The 25,359-nt window shown below is 41.9% G+C and overlaps 1 protein-coding gene and 1 non-coding gene across 3 annotated transcripts in view; one reads left to right on the top strand and one right to left on the bottom strand.

The window, feature by feature from the left end:
• Window positions 1-25,359, top strand: part of WDR93 (WD repeat domain 93) — a 49,658-nt gene that overhangs the window by 12,439 nt on the left and 11,860 nt on the right. For both annotated transcript variants that reach the window (XM_010378626.2, XM_010378627.2), the window contains exons 4-11: window positions 1,416-1,480; window positions 5,904-5,982; window positions 8,743-8,858; window positions 10,715-10,753; window positions 15,724-15,808; window positions 20,855-21,026; window positions 23,040-23,110; window positions 23,697-23,783. In XM_010378626.2, coding sequence (XP_010376928.1) covers window positions 1,416-1,480; window positions 5,904-5,982; window positions 8,743-8,858; window positions 10,715-10,753; window positions 15,724-15,808; window positions 20,855-21,026; window positions 23,040-23,110; window positions 23,697-23,783 — 714 coding nt within the window. The remainder of the gene's footprint in view (window positions 1-1,415; window positions 1,481-5,903; window positions 5,983-8,742; window positions 8,859-10,714; window positions 10,754-15,723; window positions 15,809-20,854; window positions 21,027-23,039; window positions 23,111-23,696; window positions 23,784-25,359) is intronic.
• Window positions 7,313-7,419, bottom strand: LOC115897779. The gene has a single exon (XR_004057575.1). It is a non-coding gene; the product is annotated as a U6 spliceosomal RNA (small nuclear RNA).

Below are 25,359 nucleotides of genomic sequence, written 5' to 3' on the forward strand. Positions count from 1 at the left end.
AAAAAAAAATTAGCCGGGCATGGTGGTGGGCGCCTGTAATCCCAGCTACTCAGGAGGCTGAGGCAAGAGAATCGCTTGAACTCAGGAGGCGGAGGTTCCAGTGAGCTGAGATCGCACCATTGCACTCCAGCCTGGGTGACAAAATAAGACTCCAGCTCCAAAAAAAAAAGAAAAAGAAAAAGTGTACTGTGGTTATGTAAGATGTTAACATTAGAGGAAACAAGACAAGGGATACAAAGAAACTCTACTATTTTTGCAACCTTTTTGTAAGTTTAAAATTAATTCAAAATAAAAAGACAGTGTCCTAGATAGGTGAGCTGTTACTCTTGGTTGCCCCCCAAAAGCTAGGCTCCCTCTAGCCTTTCATTCTTTTCATTAAAAAATGAAAGGAATATTTAATGGAGAAACTTAGGGAATGATGGAATATGCCTATGGGTCAAGTAGTGGGAAAGTATGCTGGGGGGCAGTGAAGAAGAATGCCTCCCCCTTTGTGCCTTAGATAACTGGGTGGATTATGATGCCATTTCTTGATAACAGTTATGGGAAAATAAGATTTCAGGGTTCTGTGAGTTGAAGAATTCCGTTTGAACATGTGCAGACTTGAGGCATCTGGGGATATATCTCTGTGGGAATGTTGATACTCAGAAGGAGTTTGATGTAAAGATAGGATCACATTTGTCGTACTACATTATACTAGTTGATTTCAAGTCTGTGTAGCCCTCAATATGATGAATCTGAAGGTAGACTGTCTTCATGTCCCTAGCACGTTTGTTGGCATGAATCCGATATCCCATGAATCTGTATTGGGTTGAGTTAGATGTTCACCTATAGTGGGCCAGATGCCTTTACAAGGTTATATTATAGTGTAGAAAGGCAAGTCATAAGTATGTGGGAGGCACCTCAAGAAAGAAGTAAGAAGTCATGATGGGTGATGTTTGTATACTGGAGCCATTAGGTTAAATGGGAATTAGATTAACATTGAGAGGCAAGACACATCAAACAGTGAGCTATGATCCTTTCCCTCAAAGAATCCATGAATTCTCAAGCGGAATACAGTACATTTGCAGCAAACAGTTGGATAATGGTGTGAAGCAGTAAGGGATGGTCCGCTCAGACAGATAGGAGTCAACAAGTGGATGGATGTAGCCCATGCCTTACAGGAGACGTCTGGGAGATGCCGGTGGAGTTGGGGTAGGTGGAGAGGACCCAAGGAAGGAAAGCAACCTGAACATTTCAAGTGAGGGGTGGAGGAAGACAGGGAGACCAAGAGCAGCATAGGCAGTGGAGGGGCTGGGAAGGAGGCCTAAGAATGAGCGAGCTCATGATGGTAAGTTCACAAAGTCAAATATAAAAAATTTCAATTCCTCTTCAGCTCAATTGTCTGTCTTACATTCTTGCTTATTTTTCTGTTTCAGGTATCATTAGACTCTTTTATTTTTATAAGGAAGGTCTTTACCTAGTCAAAGCCATCAATGAAGTGGTGAGTTCCTATTCTTTCACCATTAGCTGGGCCAAAAGCTGTAGCAAATTAAGTTTACTTTTAATATGGAATCAATGATAGCTGGCCTAGATTAGAAAAAAATAGAGACTTCCTTGGCCAGAGAGCCTCCTCCAAAATATCCAGTTAAAAGATCCCCCACCATCAAAGGGTACATGGTGAATTCCTTGGATTTAGTTACCCTGTTGTCAAGAAAAGAAAATTAGCAAAGGAACTCCAGATTTTTCTTTTGAGAATCAGACCAACATATCTAATAAGTACTTAAAAGTCCCTAAATGTCCTAGGCTGTTTCACATTCCCCATCCCTTGCCCATGCTGTTCCTTCTGCTTCAAATGCTCTCCTCATCTCCCTGCCTGCCTTTTCTCCCCACCAAAATTTCCCCCATTCTTCAAGACCAGCCCAAATACCTCCTCTAAGATACTTTCCCTTATATACCCAAGAGGAGCTGATCTCTTCCTGCTTTGTGCCACTGACAAAGAGAACACAATTTCTACCACAGTGTTTCCCACACCCTCTACCCTAATATGTTCATACGACTGCTTCTCCTGAGAGAAGAGGACCTGTCTTATTTACCTTTCAAATCCCCTTTTCCCAGATCATTGGCTACAATACTGTAAGTTTTCAGAAATTATTTTTTAAATCCGTGAATTCCCAAAAGAGAGGGTGTTGCTCAGAGTACGTTTTTTTTTTCTTAAATAGAGACAGGGTCTTGCCATGTTGTTGCCCAGCCTGATCATGAACTCCTAGCCTCAGGTGATCCTCCTGCCTCAGCCTCCCAAAGTACTGGGATTACAGGTGTGAGTCATAGTAGATTTTTTATTATATTTTATCTTCTAAGAAATACTACTGATGGGCACCAAGGCAATTCAGTGGGGGCCAAAAGAAAGTATTTTCAGCAAATAATGCTAAAACACTGGAAAAGCAAGTATGGAAAAATGAACCTCAACTCTGCTTCACACTATACATAAAAATTAATTTGATAGGGATTTTAGATCTAAATGTAAAGGCTAAAAACATTTCTTCTTGAAAAAAAACACACACACACACACAGGAATTTTTTTTTGCCACCTTGGGGCAGGCAGAGATTTCTTAGGACCATGAAAAGCACTAATCAGGCCGGGCGCGGTGGCTCAAGCCTGTAATCCCAGCACTTTGGGAGGCCGAGACGGGCGGATCACGAGGTCAGGAGATCGAGACCATCCTGGCTAACACGGTGAAACCCCGTCTCTACTAAAAAAAAAATACAAAAAACTAGTTGGGCGAGGTGGTGGGTGCCTGTAGTCCCAGCTACTCGGGAGGCTGAGGCAGGAGAATGGCGTAAACCCGGGAGGCGGAGCTTGCAGTGAGCTGAGATCCGGCCACTGCGCTCCAGCCTGGGCGACAGAGCGAGACTCCGTCTCAAAAAAAAAAAAAGAAAAGCACTAATCATAAAATATTAATATTGGACTTCATTCTTCACACCATATACAAAAAGTAACTCAAAATGGATCATATACCTGTATGTAAAACCTAAAACTATAAAACTTCTAGACTGAAACATACGAGAAAGTGATCCTGGGTTAGGTAAATATATTTTAGCCACAATACCAAAAGCATGATCCATAGAAGAAAGATAAACTGGACTTTATCAAAATTTAAAACTTCTGTAAAAGATATTGTTAACAGAATGAAAATACAACCCATAGACGGGGAGAATTCATTGAAAATGGCATATATGATAAGGGACTTGTAACCGGACTATATAAAGAACTCTCAAAACAAGGAAACGATGTAACTTTTTTTTAATGGACAAAGGATTTGAAAATAATTCACCAAAGAAGATATATGGGCCGGGCGCGGTGGCTCAAGCCTGTAATCCCAGCACTTTGGGAGGCCGAGACGGGCGGATCACGAGGTCAGGAGATCGAGACCATCCTGGCTAACACGGTGAAACCCCGTCTCTACTAAAAATACAAAAACTAGCCGGGCGAGGTGGCGGGCGCCTGTAGTCCCAGCTACTCGGGAGGCTGAGGCAGGAGAATGGCGTAAACCCAGGAGGCGGAGCTTGCAGTGAGCTGAGATCTGGCCACTGCACTCCAGTCCGGGCGACAGAGCAAGACTCCGCCTCAAAAAAAAAAAAAAATTAAAATCACAATGAGATATAATTACACATGTATTAGAATCCTCAAATTAACAACACTCACCAAAAATAGGTCAGGCACGTTGGCTCATGCCTTTAATCCCAGCACTTTGGGAGGCAGGCAGGTGGATCTCTTAAGGTCAGGAGTTTGAGACCACCCTGGCCAACATGGTGAAACCCCGTCTCTACTAAAAATACAAAACTTCGTTGAGCATGGTGGCAGGCATCTATATCCCAGCTCAGGAGGCTGAGACACGAGAATCACTTGAATCCGGGAAGCAGAGGTTGAAAATACAAAAACTTAGCCAGGTGTAGTGGCACACACCTGTAGTCCCAGCTACTTGGGAGTCTGAGACAGGAGAATTGCTTGAACCTGGGAGGCAGAGATTGCAGTGAGCTGAGATTGCACCGCTGCACTCCAGCCTGGATGACAGAGCGAGACTCCATCTCAAAACAAAACAAAAACAAAAAAACATAATCAGAGAACAAATAAAAAATCCATAGACTAAGTCAATGGAACACTAATCAGCAATAATAAATAATAAACAACTGATGATTAAAAACAACACAGCAGATGAAACTCAGAAACATCAAGTTGAATGACAGAAGCCAGACACAAAAGAGTACATTCTAATTATATGAAACTTAAGAACAGGCGAAATTTATCTGTGTTAGTGATGGAAAGCAGAACATTGGTTGCATATGGAAGTGTAATTGGCTCAAACAGGCATAAGGTAACTTTCTAGGATAATGGTAATGTCCTATACCTTGACTGGGTATTAGTTACATGGATGTATAAGTTTGTCAAAACTCATCAAGTTATGCATTTAATACCTGTGCCTTTACCTATATTAAAATTTTATCTTTAAATAAACTCTCCTAAGAAAAAAAAATACTAGGAATATCCCACAACTCATTTTATGAGACCAGCATAACTATGATATTCAAATTATCAGCGACATTGCAAAAAAAGTACTGTTGGTGGATTAAAACACACAAAAATGTTTAAAATCCATTAATTCATAATCATATATTTTAAATACTTTTTTTTTTTATCACCTTTGGAAGTTGTGAGGGCACAAACTCAGTATTCTGAAAACTGATAAGGGAAAGAATCAAGCTTTTATCCTGACTTTTTCATATGGGCAACCAAATTTCAAGGCAACCAAATAGTTGATGATGAAAAGATCTTCCTTATAGAAGAATTCTAACAAATGCAGAAGGAATGATAGAACTGAGGTATCCTACTCTTGTTCCCTATTACAAAGAATGGTCTAGGCAATAACTACCAATGGCTGATGGGGAAGTTTGTAATAAAGGAGTCAGGATGATAACTGTTCTCAATTGTCAACCTTAACATTACTAAAAGAGAGACAACCAGCTATTATGGGCCTCCTGATACGATGCAGTAGGAAGGACACAGTGCACCCTGTGGAATGTTCTTCCCAAAACATTGAACCTAAACCTAATCAAAGTTGTAGATCTGATTATCAGTTTACAGGAAATACAGGAACCATGGAGATGCAATCAGTTCAGTTCACAATGTGAAAAATTCCATAGGGCAAATGACATGGTTTCTTCAACAAATAAATGGCAAACAGAAAAACAAACAAGGGAGCTAATATAAATTAAGAGACTTAGGAGATACATTAGTCTGGGCATGGTGACTCATGCCCCTATAATCCCAGCACTTTCAGAGGCCAACTTGGAAAGATCACTTGCAAGCCAGGAGTTCAAGACCAGCCTGGGCAACAAAGTGAGACTCCATCTCTCCTAAAATTTTTAAAAATTAAAAAAAAAAAAAAAGCATAACCATTCACATTGAGCCTCTCTGACCTTATCCACAATTTGAGCAGGTTTCATACTAGGGTTACATTCAGTCTTTACCATAGTCTAGATAGAGCCTTTTGTCCAGCAACTACCAGATTTTTCAGTGTCATGTAGAATTTATTTCAGTTCAGTTGAATAATTGGATGCCAGTATAGGCTTTAGGGTTTGCACACCTGACCAGGAGATCCAATAGTATGCCAGAAGTCACCAGGAGTATTTAAGAGACCAGGAAATAAGTTCAAAAACCTTACATAGAAAAGTGAGTTCTACTTCTTTACATACCATCTTGTCCAATTCCTGTACAAAAATGAGAAGTATGAAGCAGTTTGAAGCATCTTTTCATGTCCCAAGTTCTGAAAGGATCTCTGCTCCTGGGTGCAAACCACAGAGAGCCCTGATATACATTCTCTGTTGGCAGGCTATGCCTACTCTATCAACATCTCTTTTGTTTTCAGGATGATACCAGCAAACAAACTACCTGTATAAAGATGGAGGTCTCTCAAGGAGGGGACTTTGCAGCCTTCCTCCTACAAGGCAAGATTAACCAAAGACTGTTAAGGTTCAGATTTTCAATCTCTTCCAAATGATTGCTTTTGTCCCTCCAAACCTTTTATTTAGAAATTATTTTCAATTTAAAGAAGAGTTGCAAAGAAATTACAGAGTTCCTTTATGCCCTTCACCCAGCTTCTCTAGTATTAATGTTCAACATGGCCACACCACATTTGTCAAAACTAAGCAAATGACATTGGTACAGTACTATTAATTAACTCTTAACTACAGAATTTGTTTTAAATTTCACTAGTTTTTCCACTAATCTTTTTTTTTTTTTTAGCTCCACAGTTCAATCTGGGATACCATATTATATGTAGTCATTGTGTCTCCTTAGTCTCCTCCTGTCTGGGATGGTTTCTTGGCCTCTCCTCATTTTTCAAGGCCTTAACATTTTTAAAAAGTACCAGTCAGGTATTTGGCAGAATATCCCTCAATTTCAGCTTGTCTGATATTTTTCTCATGATTCAACTGGGGTTAAGGATTTGGGGGAAGATACAACAGAGGTGACCTGCTTTTCTCATTGCATCATATCAAGGGATACATTATAGCAGCATGACTCACTACTTCTGATATTAACCTTGATCACTTGCAGTGGTGTCCGCCAGGTTTCTCCACTGTAGAGCTACTGTTTTTCCCCCCGTATCCTCTGTAAGGAGCAAGTCACTAGGTCCAGACCACACTCAAGGGGAAATGATAGAAATACCACCTCCTGGACGGGCAAGGAGCATTTTGGGAGGCCAAGGCGGGCGGATCACGAGGTCAGGAGTTCAAGACCAGCCTGACCAACGTGGTGAAACCCCGTCTCTACTAAAAAAATATAATAATACAAAAATTAGCCGGGCGTGGTGGTGCACACCTGTAATCCCAGCTACTCAGGGGGCTGAGACAAGAGAATCGCTTGAATCTGGGAGGCGGAGATTGCAGTGAGCCGAGATTGCGCCATTGCACTCCAGCCTGGGTGACAGAGCAAGACTCCGTCTCAAAAAAAAAAAGAAGTACCACCTCCTGGACTGGATGTGGTGGCTCACGCTTATAATCTCAGCACTTTGGGTAGCAGAGGCGGGCGGATCACCTGAGGTCAGGAGTTTAAGACCAACCTGGCCAACATGGTGAAGCCCCATCTCTACTAAAAATACAACAATTAGCTGGACGTGGTGGTGGGGACCTGTAATCCCAGCTACTGGGGAGGCTGAGACAGAAGAACCGCTTGACCTGGGAGGCGGAGCTTGCAGTGAGCTGAGATCGGGCCACTACACTCCAGCCTGGGCAACAGAGTGAAACTCTGTATCAAAAAAAAATAAAAAGAAAAAGAAAAAAAAAGAAATGCTTCATGAATTTGTGTGTCATCCTTGCAGAGGGACCATGCTAATCATCTCTGTATCGTTCCAGCTTTAGTATATGTGCTGCTGAAGCGATCACATCCACTGACATTTTGCCTTTAGTTTTACCTGTCTAGGGAGGAAGGCAGCACATACAGAATCAGTAACTGACAGGAGTGTGTCTGAGGAAGGGTTAGAATTGGGAAAGATGTACCTAAAGAATTCTTCTGACCAATATTTGAGGAGATGTTAACCTGGGAAAGTTTGTTCTCCCACGGTATGGGATCCTGGCTAAATTTTTTCTTAAAAAGTAATCTTCTGATCACCTTAATTTCAGACTTCTGGCCTCCAGGACTCTGAGGGAATAAATATCTATTGTTTTAAGCTGCCCAGTTTGTGGTCCTTTGTTATGACAGCCTCAGGAAACCAGTACAGATGGTGCAAAAGTTTCCTTGAATACATAAAGCATTATAAAATGCATATCCTTGGCCAAGTGTGGTGGCTCATGTCTGTAATCCTAGCATTCGAAGGCCGAGGTGGGCAGATCACCTCAGGTCAGGAGTTTGAGACCAGCCTGGCCGACATGGTGAAACCCTGTCTCTACTAAAAATATAAAAATTAGCCGGGCATGCTGGCAGGCACCTGTAATCTCAGCTGCTTCACAGGATGAGACAGGAGAACCACTTGAACCTGGGAGGCAGAGGTTGCAGTGAGCTGAGATCATGCCACTGCACTCCAGCCTGGGCGACAGAGCAAGACTCCTTCTCAAAATAATAATAATAATAATAATAATAATAAGTAAATAAAATGCATGTCTTCCTTAAATACCTGACATTGGAAGGGTCAGAATCCACTGGGTTCAAGCAATTCTCCTACCTCAGCCTCCTGAGTAGCTGGGATTACAGGTGCACACATCACCACGCCTGGCTAATTTTTGTATTTTTAGTAGAAATGGGATTTCACCGTGTTAGCCAGGCTGATCTCGAACTCCTGACTGCAGGTGATCCGCCCACCTCGGACCCCCAAAGTGCTGAGATTACAGGCATGAGCCACGAGGCCCGACCCCATATTTTTTTAATGTCAATGGAATTTACCATTCGCAACATAGAAAACGTGGGGGCTAGGCAGAGCAATTTGGTTAAAACATCATGTTGCATGAGTGCTGTTAGTGTGAGAAGCCCCTGCTTCCCTTAGATAGGTGATGGTGGGTTGAGGGGATAACTCTCCATGGGAAAGTTATGTGGGGCATGAGGACTTGCAATAACCATTGCAGAACTACTTCTCCTTCAGTGTGTCAAAGTTGCCTGCTACGGAAGTGGCTGGTCTCTTTCCCAGCAGTTCTGAGAAGAAAACAGGCCATTTCTCAGAGGAAACTTGTGGCTGTCTTACAGTTGCTCAATGGTTCTCTGGTTTCCCAATGCAGGAGCCGGAGATATTTGGCTGGATGTGTATAAATTGCCCAAGGAGACTTGGCTCAAGAAAGTAGAGAACCCCCAACTCACTTCAAATCCAAAGAAAAAAGTCAGACAGCTGCAACTGGTAGGAAGTATCTCTGCTTTCAGCCGATATGTTTCTCCCTACCCCTGACCCACATCTAGCCCAAGTCCTTGGAAATTTATGATGAATGAGGCCTCTGGGCTATTATAGAGAGGACAACAGGAATATTGGCTCCTGTCTGCCAAGTCAGTTTCCTTTGGTTAAAATAAGGTATAAAAAAGTAAAGGTGTCTTCAGTAGTGGGAATCTCAGTATCTCTCTAGTCTAGGAGTTGCCTCTCCACTGAGACCACTCCCAGGCATTTCTCTGGAAGGAGGGTCTTTTGTCCTGGAAGGAGGGTCTTTTATTCTGACTCCTGCTTCACTGGTAATCTTTTTTCCCTCCTGGCTGAAATAATCTTTTCATGCCTCAAATTCCATTAAATTTTCTAGACTATGATATAAACAGGTTGTTCTCAATATACAGAAATATATATATATATTTTTCTATTATCCTTAGAAAGTAGAAAGTCTACCATTTCAGTTTATTTATATATGATGCCTGGGCCTTGTGCTGTTTTTTTGTTTCTGTTTTTGTTTTTTATTTTGTTTTTTGAGTCTCACTCTGTTACCCAGGCTAGAGTGCAGTGATGCGATCTCTGCTCACTGCAACCTCCACCTCCCGAGTTCAAGCAATTCTCCTGCCTCAGCCTCCTGAGTAGCTGGAACTACAGGTGCACACCGCCATGCCTGGCTAATTTTTTTGTATTTTTAGTAGAGACGGGGTTTCACTGTGTTAGCCAGGATGGTTTCGATCTCCTGACCTCGTGATCCGCCCGCCTCGGCCTCCCAAAGTGCTGGGATTACAGGCGTGAGCCACCGCACCCGGCCTGTGCTTGCTGTGTTTTTAAAATGTAGTTACTCAGTAAATATTAAGACTTAATTTGCTTATCTATACAGTGTATGCTTATTATTTTTACTTTTAAACCACCAACATGAATATATTGATATTAACTGAGCACCCCTTTAAAACACATTGTATTGGGTGCTAAATTAATTAGTGAAATTATTAATGTAGGAGACCAAGATTGAGAGTTACATTCACTGCTGAGCTCAAGTGGCTTTGAATAAATGCCTTTCTCCTTGGTGAATGTCTTCATAATGGAATGTAGTCCTATGTCCCTGGGAAAGTTACTAGCCCAGAGATCTTCCTCCTCTAAGCTATTATAGAATGTTATTATTTGTACCCATTTTTTGACACCTCTCACCTACTACCTAGGTTTTTAGTTATCTTGTTATACATGAAAATCCTCTTGTCTTCAATGGATAATAAATTTCTAGATTGTTAAGACCATACCTTTTGCTTTTTATCAACAAATTCCGTAGTATCATACTTGGTGCTCAAAAGATATATTTTTGTTTGGACTAATTTGTTATCCAAATAGGAAAAGCACCTTAAATAGGGTGGTTTCTCACCATAATTCACTTCTTTTTCATACACCAAAAAGCAGCCAATGAATGCCAGTTACAGTGATAGTTCTTTTACTATGAATTATATTTAGAGTTACTTAAATGTAATTCTCAACATCACTGTTACATTTTGCCAATCAGAAATATTTGCCTCAATTTAGATTCTTGTAATGGTGTTCTGACTGATCTCCTCAACTCTATTCATTCAGATTTCCTCTTATTATTAACTATTTCCTATTTCCCCAACTACTTTTTAAAATCCTGGAAAATAGGGATCATGTGTTGAATTTCTGCAGGCCAGAGGTCCACACAAATACTGGCCCTCTGTATCTATTGCATGAATTCACTCACAAGAGTAATTGAGGGGAAGAGAGAGCATGCCAGAAGATTAAAGGGGATGGTAAACATGCATCAAACCTATTGTGAATTAATTTCTCATTTTTCTCCTCAGAACACCCTTGGTCTCCTTTCTGCAGATCAGTTAGAAATGGTAAGAAACTTTAAAGAAAATCTCCAGAGAGACTTAAATTTGCATTTTAGAGATTTTTAAAAAATTATTAATTCTTTTTTTCTTTTTTTTTTTTTTTTTTTGAGACGGAGTTTCATTCTCGTTGCTCTTATTGCCCAGGCTGGAGTGCAATGGCACGACCTTGGCTCATTGCCACCTCTCCCTCCCAGGTTCAAGCGATTCTCCTGCCTCAGCCTCCCGAGTAGCTGGGATTACAGGCATGCACCACCATGCCTGGCTAATTTTGGATTTTTAGTAGAGATGGGGTTTCTCCATGTTGGTCAGGCTGGTCTTGAACTCCCGACCTCAGGTGATCCGCCTGCCTCGGCCTCCCTAAGTGCTGGGATTACAGGCATGAGTCACCACACTGGGCCCAAGATTTTTATTTTTACTTGAAATTTACCTTAAATGTCAAATATGCTAGTAAAATGTTCCACCTGGGCACTATTTTCAATTCTCAGTGACTTAATCTTATGCCTCATATTCATTGAAGATGACCTCCCGACCCTGAGAATAGTTGACCCAAGTCATTTGGCCAGACATGGGTTTACCTAAAGTTAAGGGAGCTTAAATTTCAGGGCCCCTCACTTGGGCCCCTGGAAGGGGCCCTAGCAATGTGTGCATATGGTTATACATTTTTGTAAAATTAGCAAAGGTAACATATTTTAACTGTAATTACTTAATACCACTACGTCTTCACTCTAGATTTCCTCTGTCACAATTTCCCCCATATTAGATGGAATTACAGTGGCTATGGGCATTTTGTGTTTATAGTTCTGTCTTTCTTAAAAAAGCGTCCCGTGAATCCTGGATTTGCCCCTACCAAAATAACAGCCCGATTCATCAAGCTGAGTGACTTGGGGATTTTGTGTTTGTTTTGGAATACCTTAGAGAACAGAGCAGGTTTCCTGGAGCTTCCTGGCTCTTCCTCTGAGACCAGGAACACACCATGTCTTCAGAAGGCATGGCTCTTGGAGGACTCAGGCATGTCAGTAGAGTAGTGGTGAACTTCTGAAATGGAAGTCTCTCGCTAGAGCCCTTTCTTTTTTCCCTTTTAAAGTTACATTAGGCCAGGCGGGGTGGCTCATGTCTGTAATCCCAACATTTCGGGAGCCTAAGGCAGGAGCATCTCTTGAGTTCAGGAATTTGCCTGGGCAACGTGGCAAAACCTTGCCTCTACAAAAAATACAAAAAATGGCCGGGCGGGGTGCCTCATGCCTGTAATCCCAGCACTTTGGGAGGCCAAGGCAGGCGGATCACGAGGTCAGGAGTTCAAGACCGGCCTGACCAACATGGTGAAACCCCATCCCTACTAAAAATATAAAAATTAGCTGGATGTGGTGGTGTGTGGCTGTAATCCCAGCTACTCAGGAGGCTGAGGCAGGAGCATCGCTTGAACCTGGGAGGCGGAGGTTGCAGTGAGCCGAGATCACACCACTGTACTCCATGCTGGGAGACAGCTGTCTAAAAAAAAAAAAAAAAAAAAAAAAAAATTAGCCAGGTGTGGTAGCACATGGCTGTGGTCCCAGCTACTCAAAAGACTGAGGTGGGTGGATGGCTTGAGTCCTGGAGTGGAGGCTGCAGTGAGTCGAGATTGCACCACTGCATTCTAGCTTGGCGACAGAGCAAGACCCTGTCTCACAAAGAATAATAAAAATAAAAATAGTTACATTATATTTCACATTATACAAATAATAGATGAATGTATCACTCTTAGAAAAGTCCAGGAATTCAGATAAACAGCCCTCTCCAGAGGTAATCACCATTATTAGCTTGATGTGTGTGTGTGTGTGTGTGTGTGTGTGTGTGTGTGTGTGTGTGTGTGTGTGTGTGTTTGTTTGTTTGGTTTTTTGTATTTTTAGTAGAGACAGGGTTTCACTATGTTGGTCAGGCTGGTCTCAAACTCCTGACCTCAGGTGATCCACCCGCCTCAGCCTCCCAAAGTGCTGGGATTACAGGCGTGGGCCACCGCGCCCGGCCCCAGTTGATGTGTTTCTAGATCTTTAGTGTATGTTTACATTCTTATATTTATTTTGAAAAATATAGTTTTGCTTCATGGAATTTTTTTCTACATAAGTGGCATCATACTGTGTATATTTTCTTATAAACTTGCATTTTTTTACTCATCAATTTGTTTGTACATTTTTTTCTTTTCTTCTTCTTTTTTCATTTTGAAACAGGGGCTCACTCTGTCACTCAGGCTGGAATGCAATGGCATGATCATGGCTCGCTGCAGCCTCAACCTCCTGGGCTCAAGCAATCCTCCCACCTCAGCTTTCCAAATAGCTAAGACTACAGTTGTGTGCCACCATGCTTGTCTAATTTTCAAAATTTTTTATAGAAAAATATGTTGCCCGGTCTGGGCATTATTTCTTCTTAAAATATTAAGTAGACTTTACTAATGTGTCCATCTAGTCTTGGAGCTTTCTTTGTGGAACTACAAATTCAACCTCTTTAATAGATAAAGCACTATTCAGGTTACCTATTTCTTCTTGAGCAAGCTTTTGTACCTTGTGTCTTTTGAGTAATTTGTCCATTTTGTCTAAGTTGTCAAATTTATTGGCTTAAAGTGGTTCATAACATTCCATTATTATCCCTTCATTGTCTTTAAAATCTATTGTGATGTCATCCCTCTCATTCCTGATATTGATAATTTGTGTCTTCTCTCTTTTTTTCTTAATCAGTTTGGCTAAAAGTTTGTCCATTTTATTCATCTTCTCAGAAGAACAAGATTTTAGTTTCCTATATTTTTCCCTATTGTTTTTCTGTTTTCTATCTCACTGATTTCCAGTTTGTTTTTATTATTTCCTTTGTTCTGCTCACTTTGGGTTTAGTTTCCTCTTCTAATTTCTTTCTTTTTTCTCTTTTCTTTCTTTCTTTTTTTTTTTTCTTCCAAGATGGAATATCGCTCTGTCACCCAGGCTGGAGTGCACTGGGGTGATCTTGGCTCACTGCAACCTCCGTCTCCCAGGTTCAAGCAATTCTCTGCCTCAGCTTCCTGAGTAGCTGGGATTACAGGTGCCTGCCACCACGCATGGCTAATTTTTGTATTTTTAGTAGAGATGGGGGTCTCACCATCTTGGCCACGCTGGTCTTGAACTCCTGACCTTGTGATCTGCCCACGTTGGCCTCCCAAAGTGCTGGGATTATAGGCGTGAGCCACTGCTCCCGGTCGACTAGTAGATTTTTAGAAGTATGTTATTTAGTGTCCAAATATTGGAAATGTTACAGATAGCTTTTTTTTATGGGCTTCTCATAAAATCCATTGTGATAAGAAAATCAATTGTGATCCAAAAACATACTTTATATATTTGAATTATTTTAAGTTTATTTAGATTTGTTTTATTCCCACAATGTTGATTATCTTGGTAAATGTTTATATGCACTTGAAAAGGACGTTTCAAGACCAATAAAGCTGTTATTGGTTAGGCTATTCAAGTCTTCTATCTCCTTCCTGTTTTTCCTTTTATACCCTTACTATATTCTTACTGCTTTTCTGTTTACTTATTCTGTACTTATTGAAAAAGGAGTTTCTAAGCTTGTAGATTTATCTTTTTCTTCTTTCACTTTTACAGATTTTTGCTTCATGTATTTTGAAGCTTTGTAATTAGATGTTTAACAATTTGGAATGTTTTGTCTTCGGATGAATTCGTTGTTTTGTCATTATTTACTGACCCTTTGATTCCTGATATTCTTTGTTCAGAATTCTTCTATGTCACATACTAATATGGCCACCCGAGCTTTCTTTTGATTCAGTTTTAGCAAGATATATCTTTTTCTTCACTTTTGTTCTTATACATATTTGTGTCATTATGTTTAATATAACGAGTTTCTTCTTTTTCCCTATGGTTTCAGATAGTGTTTCATAAAATGAATTTCTTGGCCACGTGTGGTGGCTCACACTTGTAATCCCATTACTTTGGGAGGCAGAAGCAGAAGGATCACATGAGCCCAGGAGTTCAAGATCATCCCGAGCAGCATGGCGAGACCTCGTCTCTGCAAAACTAAATTAGCCGGGTGTGGTAGTGCACACCTGTGATCCCAGCTATTCAGAAGCTGAGGTGGGAGGATTGCTTAAGCTCAGAAGGTCGATGCTGCAGTGAGCTGTGATTGTTCCACTATACTCCAGCCTGGGTGACAGAGCAAGATCCTGTCTAAAAAAAAAAAAAGTTTCTTTTTGACCTCATATAGTTTGGTCTTGCCCTTTCTAAAAAATTGTTTCAAAGATGGAGTCTCGCTATATTGCTCAGGCTGGAATGCAGTGGCTATTCACAGGCACAATCATAGCACATTGCCACCTCAAACTCCTGGCCTCAAGCGTTCTTCCCACTTCAGCCCACAGAGTAGCTGGGACTACAAGTGTGTGTCACCAAGGGTCTAGCCTTTTTATAGAGTCTGACAATCTCTGCCTTTTAATTGGGGTTATTTAGACCATATGCATTTAATGTGATTATTATTTTTTTTGTTTTGTTTTGTTTTGAGACGGAGTCTCGCTCTGTCGCCCAGGCTGGAGTGCAGTGGCCGGATCTCAGCTCACTGCAAGCTCCGCCTCCCGGGTTTACGCCATTCTCCTGCCTCAGCCTCCCGAGTAGCTGGGACTACGGGCGCCCGCCACCTCGCCCGGCTAGTTTTTTGTATTTTTTTTTTTTTAGTAGAGACGGGGTTTCACCGTCTTAATCTCCTGACCTCGTGATCCGCCCATCTCGACCTCCCAAAGTGCTGGGATTACAGGCGTGAGCCACCGCCGGCCTTAATGTGATTATTTACGTGTTTGGGTTTAAATCTACAGTCTTGCTATTTACTTTTACAATATTGCTATTTACTTTCTATTTGTCCTATCTCTTTTTCTTCTTTTTCCCCTCCTTTTCCACTTTCTTTTAAAATTAGTGTTTTGAATTATTCTATTTCCTCTATTCTCTTGGCTTATTAACTATGCCTTTTCCTTATTTTAGGATACGAATGCTTGTTTTAAAGGAGACATTAAATTGAGTCTTCCAGTTTACATAATGAAGATCAAACCACCTAAGCCTGTTACAGGTAAGTGTGATTCAAATCTCTCTCCTTTTGCCATTGATTTATCTGTTCTTTCCTCCTTTCTCCACATGTCTTATCTTTTCAATTTATTAGCAACAATATCAAAATTACAAACATAGTTATGAAGAAGAAATTTTTTTAAACTCATAAGCTCTGAGATGTAAAAACAAAAAATGTAAGTAAATGCATTTGTATTACATACAGTTAACTAACAGAATTGGAAGGTCAGGAAAGAAAGGTGTCTTTTCTGAATTGCCAGGATGAGTTCATTTATTCCTACATTTCTGTGCTAATTCATTTGACTGCTAGTTGTAATACATTCATTCCTACATTCCTGTGTTAATTTATTCATTATTATTTGCTGAATGCCCACAATGCACCAAGCACAAAGATGAGTAAAACACCTCTCCTCTCCCGCACTCTAGAAGCTGATAGTCTGCTAAGGGAGAATGACGAGAAACCACCATAGTAGGATGTGATGAGTACAGCAGTAGGGACCATCAGGGACTGTGAAAACTCAGGGTAAGAAGCGACTGACTTGCTAGGGAGTAAGCAAAGGTTTTATCAAAGAAAGGGACATTTGGGCAAAGTTTCAAAGAATGGGACTTGGTCAAGAGGAGTAGAGAGGCTAGCTATTGTAGGCAGCGAATACAGAGGATATCCTCTCAGCATTCACACAAGATCACAAAGACATATCTATAAGAATGTTCACCCTGGTGGACTAGTAGTTAGGATTAAAAAAAGAAGAAGAAGAATGTTCACTGTAGCATTATGCACAGAGGTGAATAATTGGTTAAATAAAATCTGGGCAGTGCGCGGTGGCTCATGCCTATAATCCTAGCACTTTACGAGGCCAAGGTGGGCAGACTGCTTGAGCTCAGGAGTTCAAGACCAGCTTGGGGAACATGGCAAAACCCCACTTCCACAAAAAATACAAAAATTAGGCAGAGTGGCATGCACCTGTAGTCCCAACTACTTGGGAGGCTAAGGCAGGAGAATCACTTGAGCCCAGGAAGCAGAAGTTGCAGTGAGGTGAGATGGTGCCGTTGCACTCCAGTCTGGGAGATGGGAGTGAAACCCCATCATAAATAAATAAATAAAATAAAATAAAATAAAATCGGGTACAGTCATACAAAAGAATACTTTGCAACCATTAAAAGAACAAATGAGAGGCCAAGTGTGGTGGCTTAGGCCTGTAACCCTAACACTTTGAGAGGCCAAAGCAGGAGGATCACTTGAGCCTAGGAGGTTGAGGCTGCAGTGAGCTATGATCACAACACTACACTCCAGCCTGGGTGACAGAAGACGACCCTGGTTCAAAATCAAGAACAACCCCCCAAAAAGGGAAATGAAAAAGGTGAAGAATAGACAATTTTCTCTTGTAAAAGTATATGGTGGTCAAACTTGCTCTATCAATATTTATTATAAAACTGCAGTTATTAAGATAAAAAATAGATAAGTGAATAATAGAAATATAGATGAAATATAGAAATATAGATAGATAGAAATAGCAGATAGAAAAATGGAGGAAAAATAGGTGAATGAAACAGGATATAGAGACGAAAATAGACCCAGGCATAAATGGACACTTGATGCATTACAGAGGCAGCACTACAGAGCACTGGAGAAAGGGTGGTCATTTCAATAAGTGGTGATGGTGGTTTATATGGAGACAAAAATAAAACTTAACCCCTGCCTCATGCCATACACAAAACTAAATTCCAGAAGCACTGTAGAAGTAAATATATGAGAGGCAAAGCAGTAAAGCTTTTAGAAAATAATATAGCCTTTAGGCCCAGTGCAGTGGCTTATGTCTGTAATCCCAGCACTTTGGGAGGTCAAGGCAAGTGGATCACTTGAAGCTAGGAGTTCAAGACAAGTGTGGCCAACATGGCAAAACCCCGTCTATACTAGAAATACCAAAAAAAAAAAAAAAAAAAAAATTAGCTGAGCGTGATGGCATGCACCTGTAGTCCCAGCACTTTGGGAGGCTGAGGCAGGCAGATTGCTTTTGAGCTCAGGAGTTTGAAACCATCCTGGGCAACATGTAGAAACCCCATCTCCACAAAAATCAAAATACAAAAATTAGCTAGGCATGGTGGCATGTGCCTGTAGTCCCAGCTACTTGGGAGGCTAAAGCGGGAGAATTGCTTGAACCTGGGAGGCAGAGGTTACAGTGAGCTGAAATTGCGCCATTGCACTCCTGCCTGGGTGACACAGTGAGCGAGACGCTGTCTCAAAAAAAAGAAAAAGAAAATAATATAAACAATACCTTTATCACCTCTGGGTAGAGAAAGACTTTTCAAATAAGACACAAAAAGTACTTACAATTCTAAAACATTGAATAAATTTGGCTACATTAAAATTAGGAATTTCAAATCATTCAGAGACATCATTAAGAGGATGAAAGATCATCAAGTCACATAGGTAGGTAGAAGTAATTTGCAAAACACGTAAAACCCACTAATGGTCCGTGTCCAGAATATATGAAGAACTACTACAGATTCTTAAGAAAAAGAGAGATAATCTAGTACAAAACAGGCAAGAGTATTGCACAGGCTATTCACACAAAAAAAAGATTATTTAAATAGCCAATAAACATGAAAAGGTGCTCACCATCATTAGTCTACAGGGAAGTGCAAACTAATATCACAGTGAAGTAGCACAACACATTCACTAGGATGGGTAAAATTAAAAAGACTGACCACACCAAGTGATGGTGAGGATGTGGAACAATCAGTACTCCCATATATTGCATTTAGCAATGAAAACTGGTACAACCACTTTGGAAAATGGTTTGGTATTATCTAGTAAAGTTGACAATAATTTGTATCCTATGACACAGTATTTGCACTGCTAGGTGATAGGGTGACAAACCATACCTGTTTGCCTGACTGAGGGGTTTCCTGGGATGTGAGATTTTTCAGTGCTAAAACTAGGAAACTCCTAAGCAAGCCAGCTTGAGTTAGTCACTCTACTTCTAGAATGTACCCATAGATTTGCAAGCAAGCGTGTTCCAGGAAACATGTGCATGAATGGTAATAGCGACATGATTTTGAATAGCCCCAAACACAAAACAACTAAATGTTCATCATTAGTAGAACAGATAAATTGTACTATATTTATTCAATGGAATACTATACAGCAACAAAAAATGAACAAACTGCAGCTACACACAGCAAAATGGATAAATCTCGTGAACAATGTTGAGCAAAAGAGGGCAGCTATAGAGTTAATACTGCATGGTTCCCCTTATGTACAGTTTAGAATCAGGCAAAATGAAACTATGGTGTTGAGGATGCATGTTTAGGTGATAAAAGCATAAATAAATGCAATGAAGTGGCTACCATAAAAGTCAAGAGAGTGGTTGCCACTCTTCCCAGAGAATTGTGATTAGAAAGGGGCCCCTGGGAAGCTTCTAGTGAGATGGCAATATTCTATTTCTTTTTTCTTTTTCTTTTTTTTTTTTTTTTTTTTTTTTTTGAGACAGGGTCTCCCTCTGTCCCCCAGGCTGGAGTGCAGTGGTATAGTCTCGACTCACTGTGACCTCTGCTTCCCAAGCAATCCTCTCACCTCAGCCTCCCAAGTAGCTGGGACTACAGGCACAAGCCATCAGGCCTGGCTAATTTTTTTATTTTTTGTAGAGATAGGATTTTACCATGTTGCCTGGCTGGTCTCAAACTCCAGGGCTCAAGCGATCCTCCTGCCTTGGCCTTCCAAAGTGCTAGGATTACAAGCATGAGCCACCGCACCCAGCCGATGTTCTATTTCTTGACCTGAATAGATGATACCAGAGGTTTGCTTTATAATGACTCATTAAGATATATTAAGGTATATATTTTATGCTCTTTTCTGAATGTATGTTACACTTCACAATAAGAAAAAGGTTTAATAACTAAAAATAAGCAACAATGAAGAGGATCTATAGTACTAATATGAAATAATATCCAAAATATTTTAGTAAGTGAAAATATAAGGGGTATAATTTATAATAGCAATTCTCAAACTTTAGCTGCATCAGACTCATTTGGAGAACTCATTAAAACACAGATCGTTTGCCTATAGTGCCAGCTACTCAAGAAGCTGAGGTGGGAGGATTGCTTGAACCAAGGAGTTCAAGCCTAGCCTGGGCAATATAGCACAACCCCCATCTCAAAAAACAACCCAGATTGCTGGGCCCCACCACAGAGTTTCTTCTATTCCAGTAGGTCTGGGGTGGGCCCTGAGAATCTGTATTTTTAACAAGTTCCCAAGTGACTCTGTCACTGCTGACCTGGCATCATCTTTTGAGAACTAGTGTATCACATGATACTATGTGTTTATAAAACAAGTGTCTCCCTCTAGAAAGTTTTGCAATTGTCTCTGAGGAAGCAGTCAAGGGCACTGTGGAATCTCCTGGGCAACTTGAGGGACCCAGGCACCTTCCAAAGTGAACAGAATTCTGAAACTCAGGGTGCAAATCCAGAAAACAAGTCAGCCAGTTTTACTGTGGATTTAGGAACCCATGAAAAAGAAGGAAATGAAAGGTTATTGGGAAGAGAAATAGTAAGAAAAGTGACTGATGAGAAAGATGTTTTTGAAGGAAGGAATTGGGTAAGTGTTGGCATAAGAAGAGACTGAGACTGCCTAATTATGTGAGTCTTCAGCAGTGGCTGAAAAGTGATGGTAACTGGCAGATTTGGGGCCTTCATCAGCTGGGGAGACAGGGACAGTGATTTAAAGTCTCTAGTGGCATTGTGAACATTTCCCTGCCCCACCGCCCCCCACACCCCGGCCTTTGCAAATATTCTGTAATCCAAAAGCAGAGAGAATGATGTTGGGATGAAGATATAGAAGAAGGAGGACAGCAGCTGCTCTCTGCCTGGGCTCTGTAAGCTGGTGGGGTACAGGAGAGGCTGGGAGAAGACTGAATACAGACCAATTGCAGAGCAAGAATGGTTTCTGAGGATAAGGGATTCTTCAGGAAACTGGGAAATGTAGAGGAAGTAGGGGAAAATCAGGAAAGGGGAAGTCAGATGGCTTGACTAATTCTGTGTATTTTCAACCTAGGCACCCCATTCAAAAGCCCACTGGAAGTCTTTGCAAAGATCAAGGACTGCTACGGAATGGGCTCCGGGCAGAATCATTTCATCAAGGACAGTCAGTGGGAGCAGCAAGCTGAGATCTTCCAAGCTTCCTACAAGAAGTACCTAGATGGGGAGTGGGAGGAGGAGCCACTCAGGTGAGACCCCTAATCCCAGGAAAGCCAGGGAACCTCCCCAGGCTTCTGCTGTCTTGGCACATACAGGAATCAACCCAAGGACCTGAATTAATCTGAGATCTAAAAGCTCTTTCTGGGGCTGGGCACAGTGGTTCACACCAGTAATCCCAACACTTTGGGAGGCTAAGGCAGGAGGATCATTTGAGCCCCCGAATCTGAGACCAGCCTGGGCCACATGTTGAGACCTTATCTCTAAAATAAATAAGCTCTTTCTGGTTTGGGAGAATTTTCAGAGAACATCAGCAGATACTTTGAAATGTTGTGTGGAGATTGTTATTATACAACTAGAACAAATGTTGATAATATGGAGTTAAAAGAAGAAATGGATATCTATGTAAATGAGAAATATAATTTATTTCAGTTTTATATATGACATCTCTTTAAAAAAAATTTTTTTCTGGTTGTCTAAAAAACACAGAGGCCAGGCACGGTGGCTCAGGCCTGTAATCCCAGCACTTTGAGAGTCTCAGGCAGACGGATTACCTGAGACCAGGTGTTTGAGACCAGCCTGGTCAACATGGTGAAACCGTCTCTACTAAAAATACAAAAATTAGCAGGGCGTGGTGGCGGGCACCTGTAATTCCAGCTACTCAGGAGGCTGAGGCAGAGAATCACTGGAACCCAGGAGATGGAGGCTGCAGTGAGCTGAGATCACACCACTGCATTCCAGCCTGGACAGAGAGACTCCGTCTCAAAAAATAATAATAAAAATATAAATAAATAATAAATAACACAGAAGATCCTAAAGACAAATAAAGTCACCGCTACTAAAATTTTTCTCCATTTCCTTCCTGCCTTTCTAAATGTAATGTAGCATAGGTGTATAATTATTATAATATATGACTTTCCCATCTTGGTGAGCAGTTAGGTCTCATTAGCTCCAAATTGTGTTGGAGAGCCCCCGTCTCTGAAGTATCGATGAGGGAGCTGGTTTTAGGAATTAGGTTTCCTCATAGCTACTGTGGATCTCAGGAATGTTCTTGTTCTCACACGGGAAGAGAAATCTCTCGTGCTGTCAAATGGACCTTAAATTTTCTTACTTCAGGACACAAAGTCTGAAGGCTAATCCCTGACAACAGCTCTCTGTTACTGTCTGAAAACTATGACAAGATGCAGTGGTGTGCTGGGGCTGGCTCCTATGGCATAGTGAGATAATTAGGGTTTTGCAAGCCAGTTGTTAAACCACTGTTAGTTGTCCATTGTGGGAGCATTTACACCATGAAAATCTGCAAACCCTTGGCCGGGCGCGGTGGCTCAAGCCTGTAATCCCAGCACTTTGGGAGGCCGAGACGGGCGGATCACGAGGTCAGGAGATCGAGACCATCCTGGCTAACACAGTGAAACCCCGTCTCTACTAAAAATACAAAAAAAAACTAGCTGGGCGAGGTGGCGGGCGCCTGTAGTCCCAGCTACTCGGGAGGCTGAGGCGGGAGAATGGCGCAAACCCGGGAGGCGGAGCTTGCAGTGAGCTGAGATCCGGCCACTGCACTCCAGTCCGGGCGACAGAGCGAGACTCCGCCTCAAAAAAAAAAAAAAAAAAAAAAAAAAGAAAATCTGCAAACCCTACAAATTGGGGCCTCTTTTATTTAAGAGACCCAGTTTATCAGTACAACACTGGCTGCATTGCCCCTGAGATAAGAGAACATCTGTGTAGATCACCTAAGTCTGCTCTTTAAGGAGATCTTCCCCAAAACAGAAGTGGCTCTCCAAAAGACAGCTCTCTCTGGCAAGAGCTCTACACACCACACTGGCCCAGGAGTGATTCCCAGCCCCACCCAACCTGCCCTCACCAGCATCCAAGGTCAGCACATCCCACCAGGACCAGCGCCTAGAATGTGATTTGCTTCATGGCCTTCGTACACCTGGGAAGGTCCATTCTAACTATGTATTCTGGTTTTAGGACCAAGACTCTGCCAGCATCTCTCCTTGCCAGGGAGTCTACATGGCTCTGACTCATGTCTCTTTCTTTCCCAGTACAGCCACCTTCTATTTCCTTCTTCCTAGCTGCCTCTTTGCAATGCCAACGGAAGTCAAGGGCCCCACAGGTAAATGAACATGAAGTGGGTGGTTGTCCTAGCAAGGGGTCACCTTGGGGAAACCCCTCAGCAAGCCCTCCCAGAGATGTTCCCCAACAAACCTCGCATGGTAGGAGGGAAGGAAGAGGGGAGTTCAGTTGCCAGCTGTAGCCTGCCAGTTTCTGTTTGCACCTGTGGCCCTTGAGCACAGGTTCCCTGATCACAAAGGCTGGCACTGCCTTCAGAGAGTGGTTGCCATAGGAGAAGGCATGAGCCCACAGCCACTGGGCTGCTTCTGGGTATGAATTTGTCTTGCAGAAGATGTTACTTAAAACACAGAGGGTGTGAATTTTCTAGATGTGAAAGCAGCCAAGGGGGAGTTGAGACTGTCCTCCCTATTCAAGAAGGTGAGCGGGCCCCAGGAACAGCCCTCATGGGGCTGCCCAGTCCCTCTCTCTTGGGAAGCTCACTCTTCTCTTGGGTGCTGCCCATTAAAACAAACCACTTCAGACTTCAAACCAGCTTCCTCTTGCGCAAACACCTCTGTGCAAACCAAAGGCCACCCATATTTATTATGTAACACCCATTTTCTCTCTCTCTCTTCCCCCCCCCCCAGGAATGACCTGTGTCCTTGGTATACACTGGACCAGAAGTCACAATTTCTTCCTGTATTCACTAAACCGAACTCTAAAGGATAAAGCTGGTACTCTACTGCTGAGATGGGAGTCACCTAAGCTCAGGACTTGCAGACATGTCCTTCTCCAGCTTAGCTGAGAGCATGTGACTGACATACATCAAGTGTCACTTTAGGGACCAGATCTAGGCAGGCAGTAGGGGGCTTGGTGGGTATAGTGTGACCCCAAGAATCTGTCTCTGAAATGTCATGTTCCTTAAAGACAACAGGTCAATAGGGACAAAGTCTACAGTCAGGTCTACAGGGCTCCTTAAGCAGCTAAGGTAAAAAGAGAGTAGGCTTGGCTGGGCGCAGTGGCGCATGCCTGTAATCCCAGCACTTTGGGAGGCTGAGGCATGTGGATCACCTGAGGTCAGGAGTTCGAGACCAGCCTGGCCAACGTGGTGAAATCTCATCTCTACTAAAAATACAAAAATTAGTCGGGTGTGGTGGCACGCGCCTATAATCTCAGCTACTCAGGAGTTTGAGGCAGGAGAATCACATGAACCCGGGAGGCAGAGGTTGCAGTGAGCCAAGATCGTACCACTGCACTCCAGCCTGGATGACAGAGCGACACTGTCTCAAAAGATAAAATATAATAAAATAAAGAGAGAGAGAGTAGGCTTGGAATCAGAAGGTCAGTGCTAATCCTAGCCCAGCTGTCTGCAAACCATGTAGCCTCAGGCCAGTTGCTTCACATCCCAACCAATTTTTCGTGTAAAACATAGAACTAATTAATTATACCATTGTTGCCTAGTGCATGAGTTTGTTGAAAATAGCAAAATCCAGAGAGTTTCTCTATGTGAAAGCTCTTTGAAATTGAAAGGCACTAAGGAAATACAGGTTGTTGTTGTTTTACAAATTTATGGAGGTGACCAGGCGTGGCTCACGCCTGTAATCCCAGCACTTTGGGAGGCAGAGGCAGGTGGATCTCTTGAGCCCAGGAGTTTGAAACCAGTCTGGGCAACATAGCGAGACCCTGTTTCTACAAAAAATAACCAAGCAAGGCGGCATGAGCCTGTAGTCCCAGCTACTCAGGAGGCTGGGCCAGGAGGATCACTTGAGCCCAGGAGGTTGAGGCTGCAGTGAGCCAAGATCACACTACTGCACTCCAGGGTGACAGAGTGAGGCCCCATCACAAAAAAAAAAAAAAAAAAAAAAAAAAAAAAAAAAAAAAAAAAAAAAATTAATGGAAGCAATTACATGAGCAAGTTTGCTTTGTGAATATTCCTTGAACTGTATACTTGTTATATTTTATATTACACTTCAAAAGTAACATTAAAAAATTCACAAAGGAGGAGTTTCTTTTCTTCCATCCCTTTCCCAGGCAACCTGGCTTCTAATCTCCTTCTATACTGACTGTATGGCCTTGAGCAAGTCACTTCTCTGCCTCAGTCTCCTCATCTTTAAAAAGAGGATACTAATAGGACCTACTTCATAGAACCCTTGTGAGAATGCAATGAAATTATGTGTGTAAAGTGCCTAACACAGTATCTAGCACCTAGGACATATTCATTAAACATTAACTGTGGAGTAATAACAGTGTGACATTATCTTATCATCCTAGGCAAGGAGAATAGCACTTCATAAAGAGAAGGAAGATGGT

Source organism: Rhinopithecus roxellana, chromosome 5 (genome assembly GCF_007565055.1).
Source record: "Rhinopithecus roxellana isolate Shanxi Qingling chromosome 5, ASM756505v1, whole genome shotgun sequence".
NCBI lineage: Eukaryota > Metazoa > Chordata > Mammalia > Primates > Cercopithecidae > Rhinopithecus > Rhinopithecus roxellana.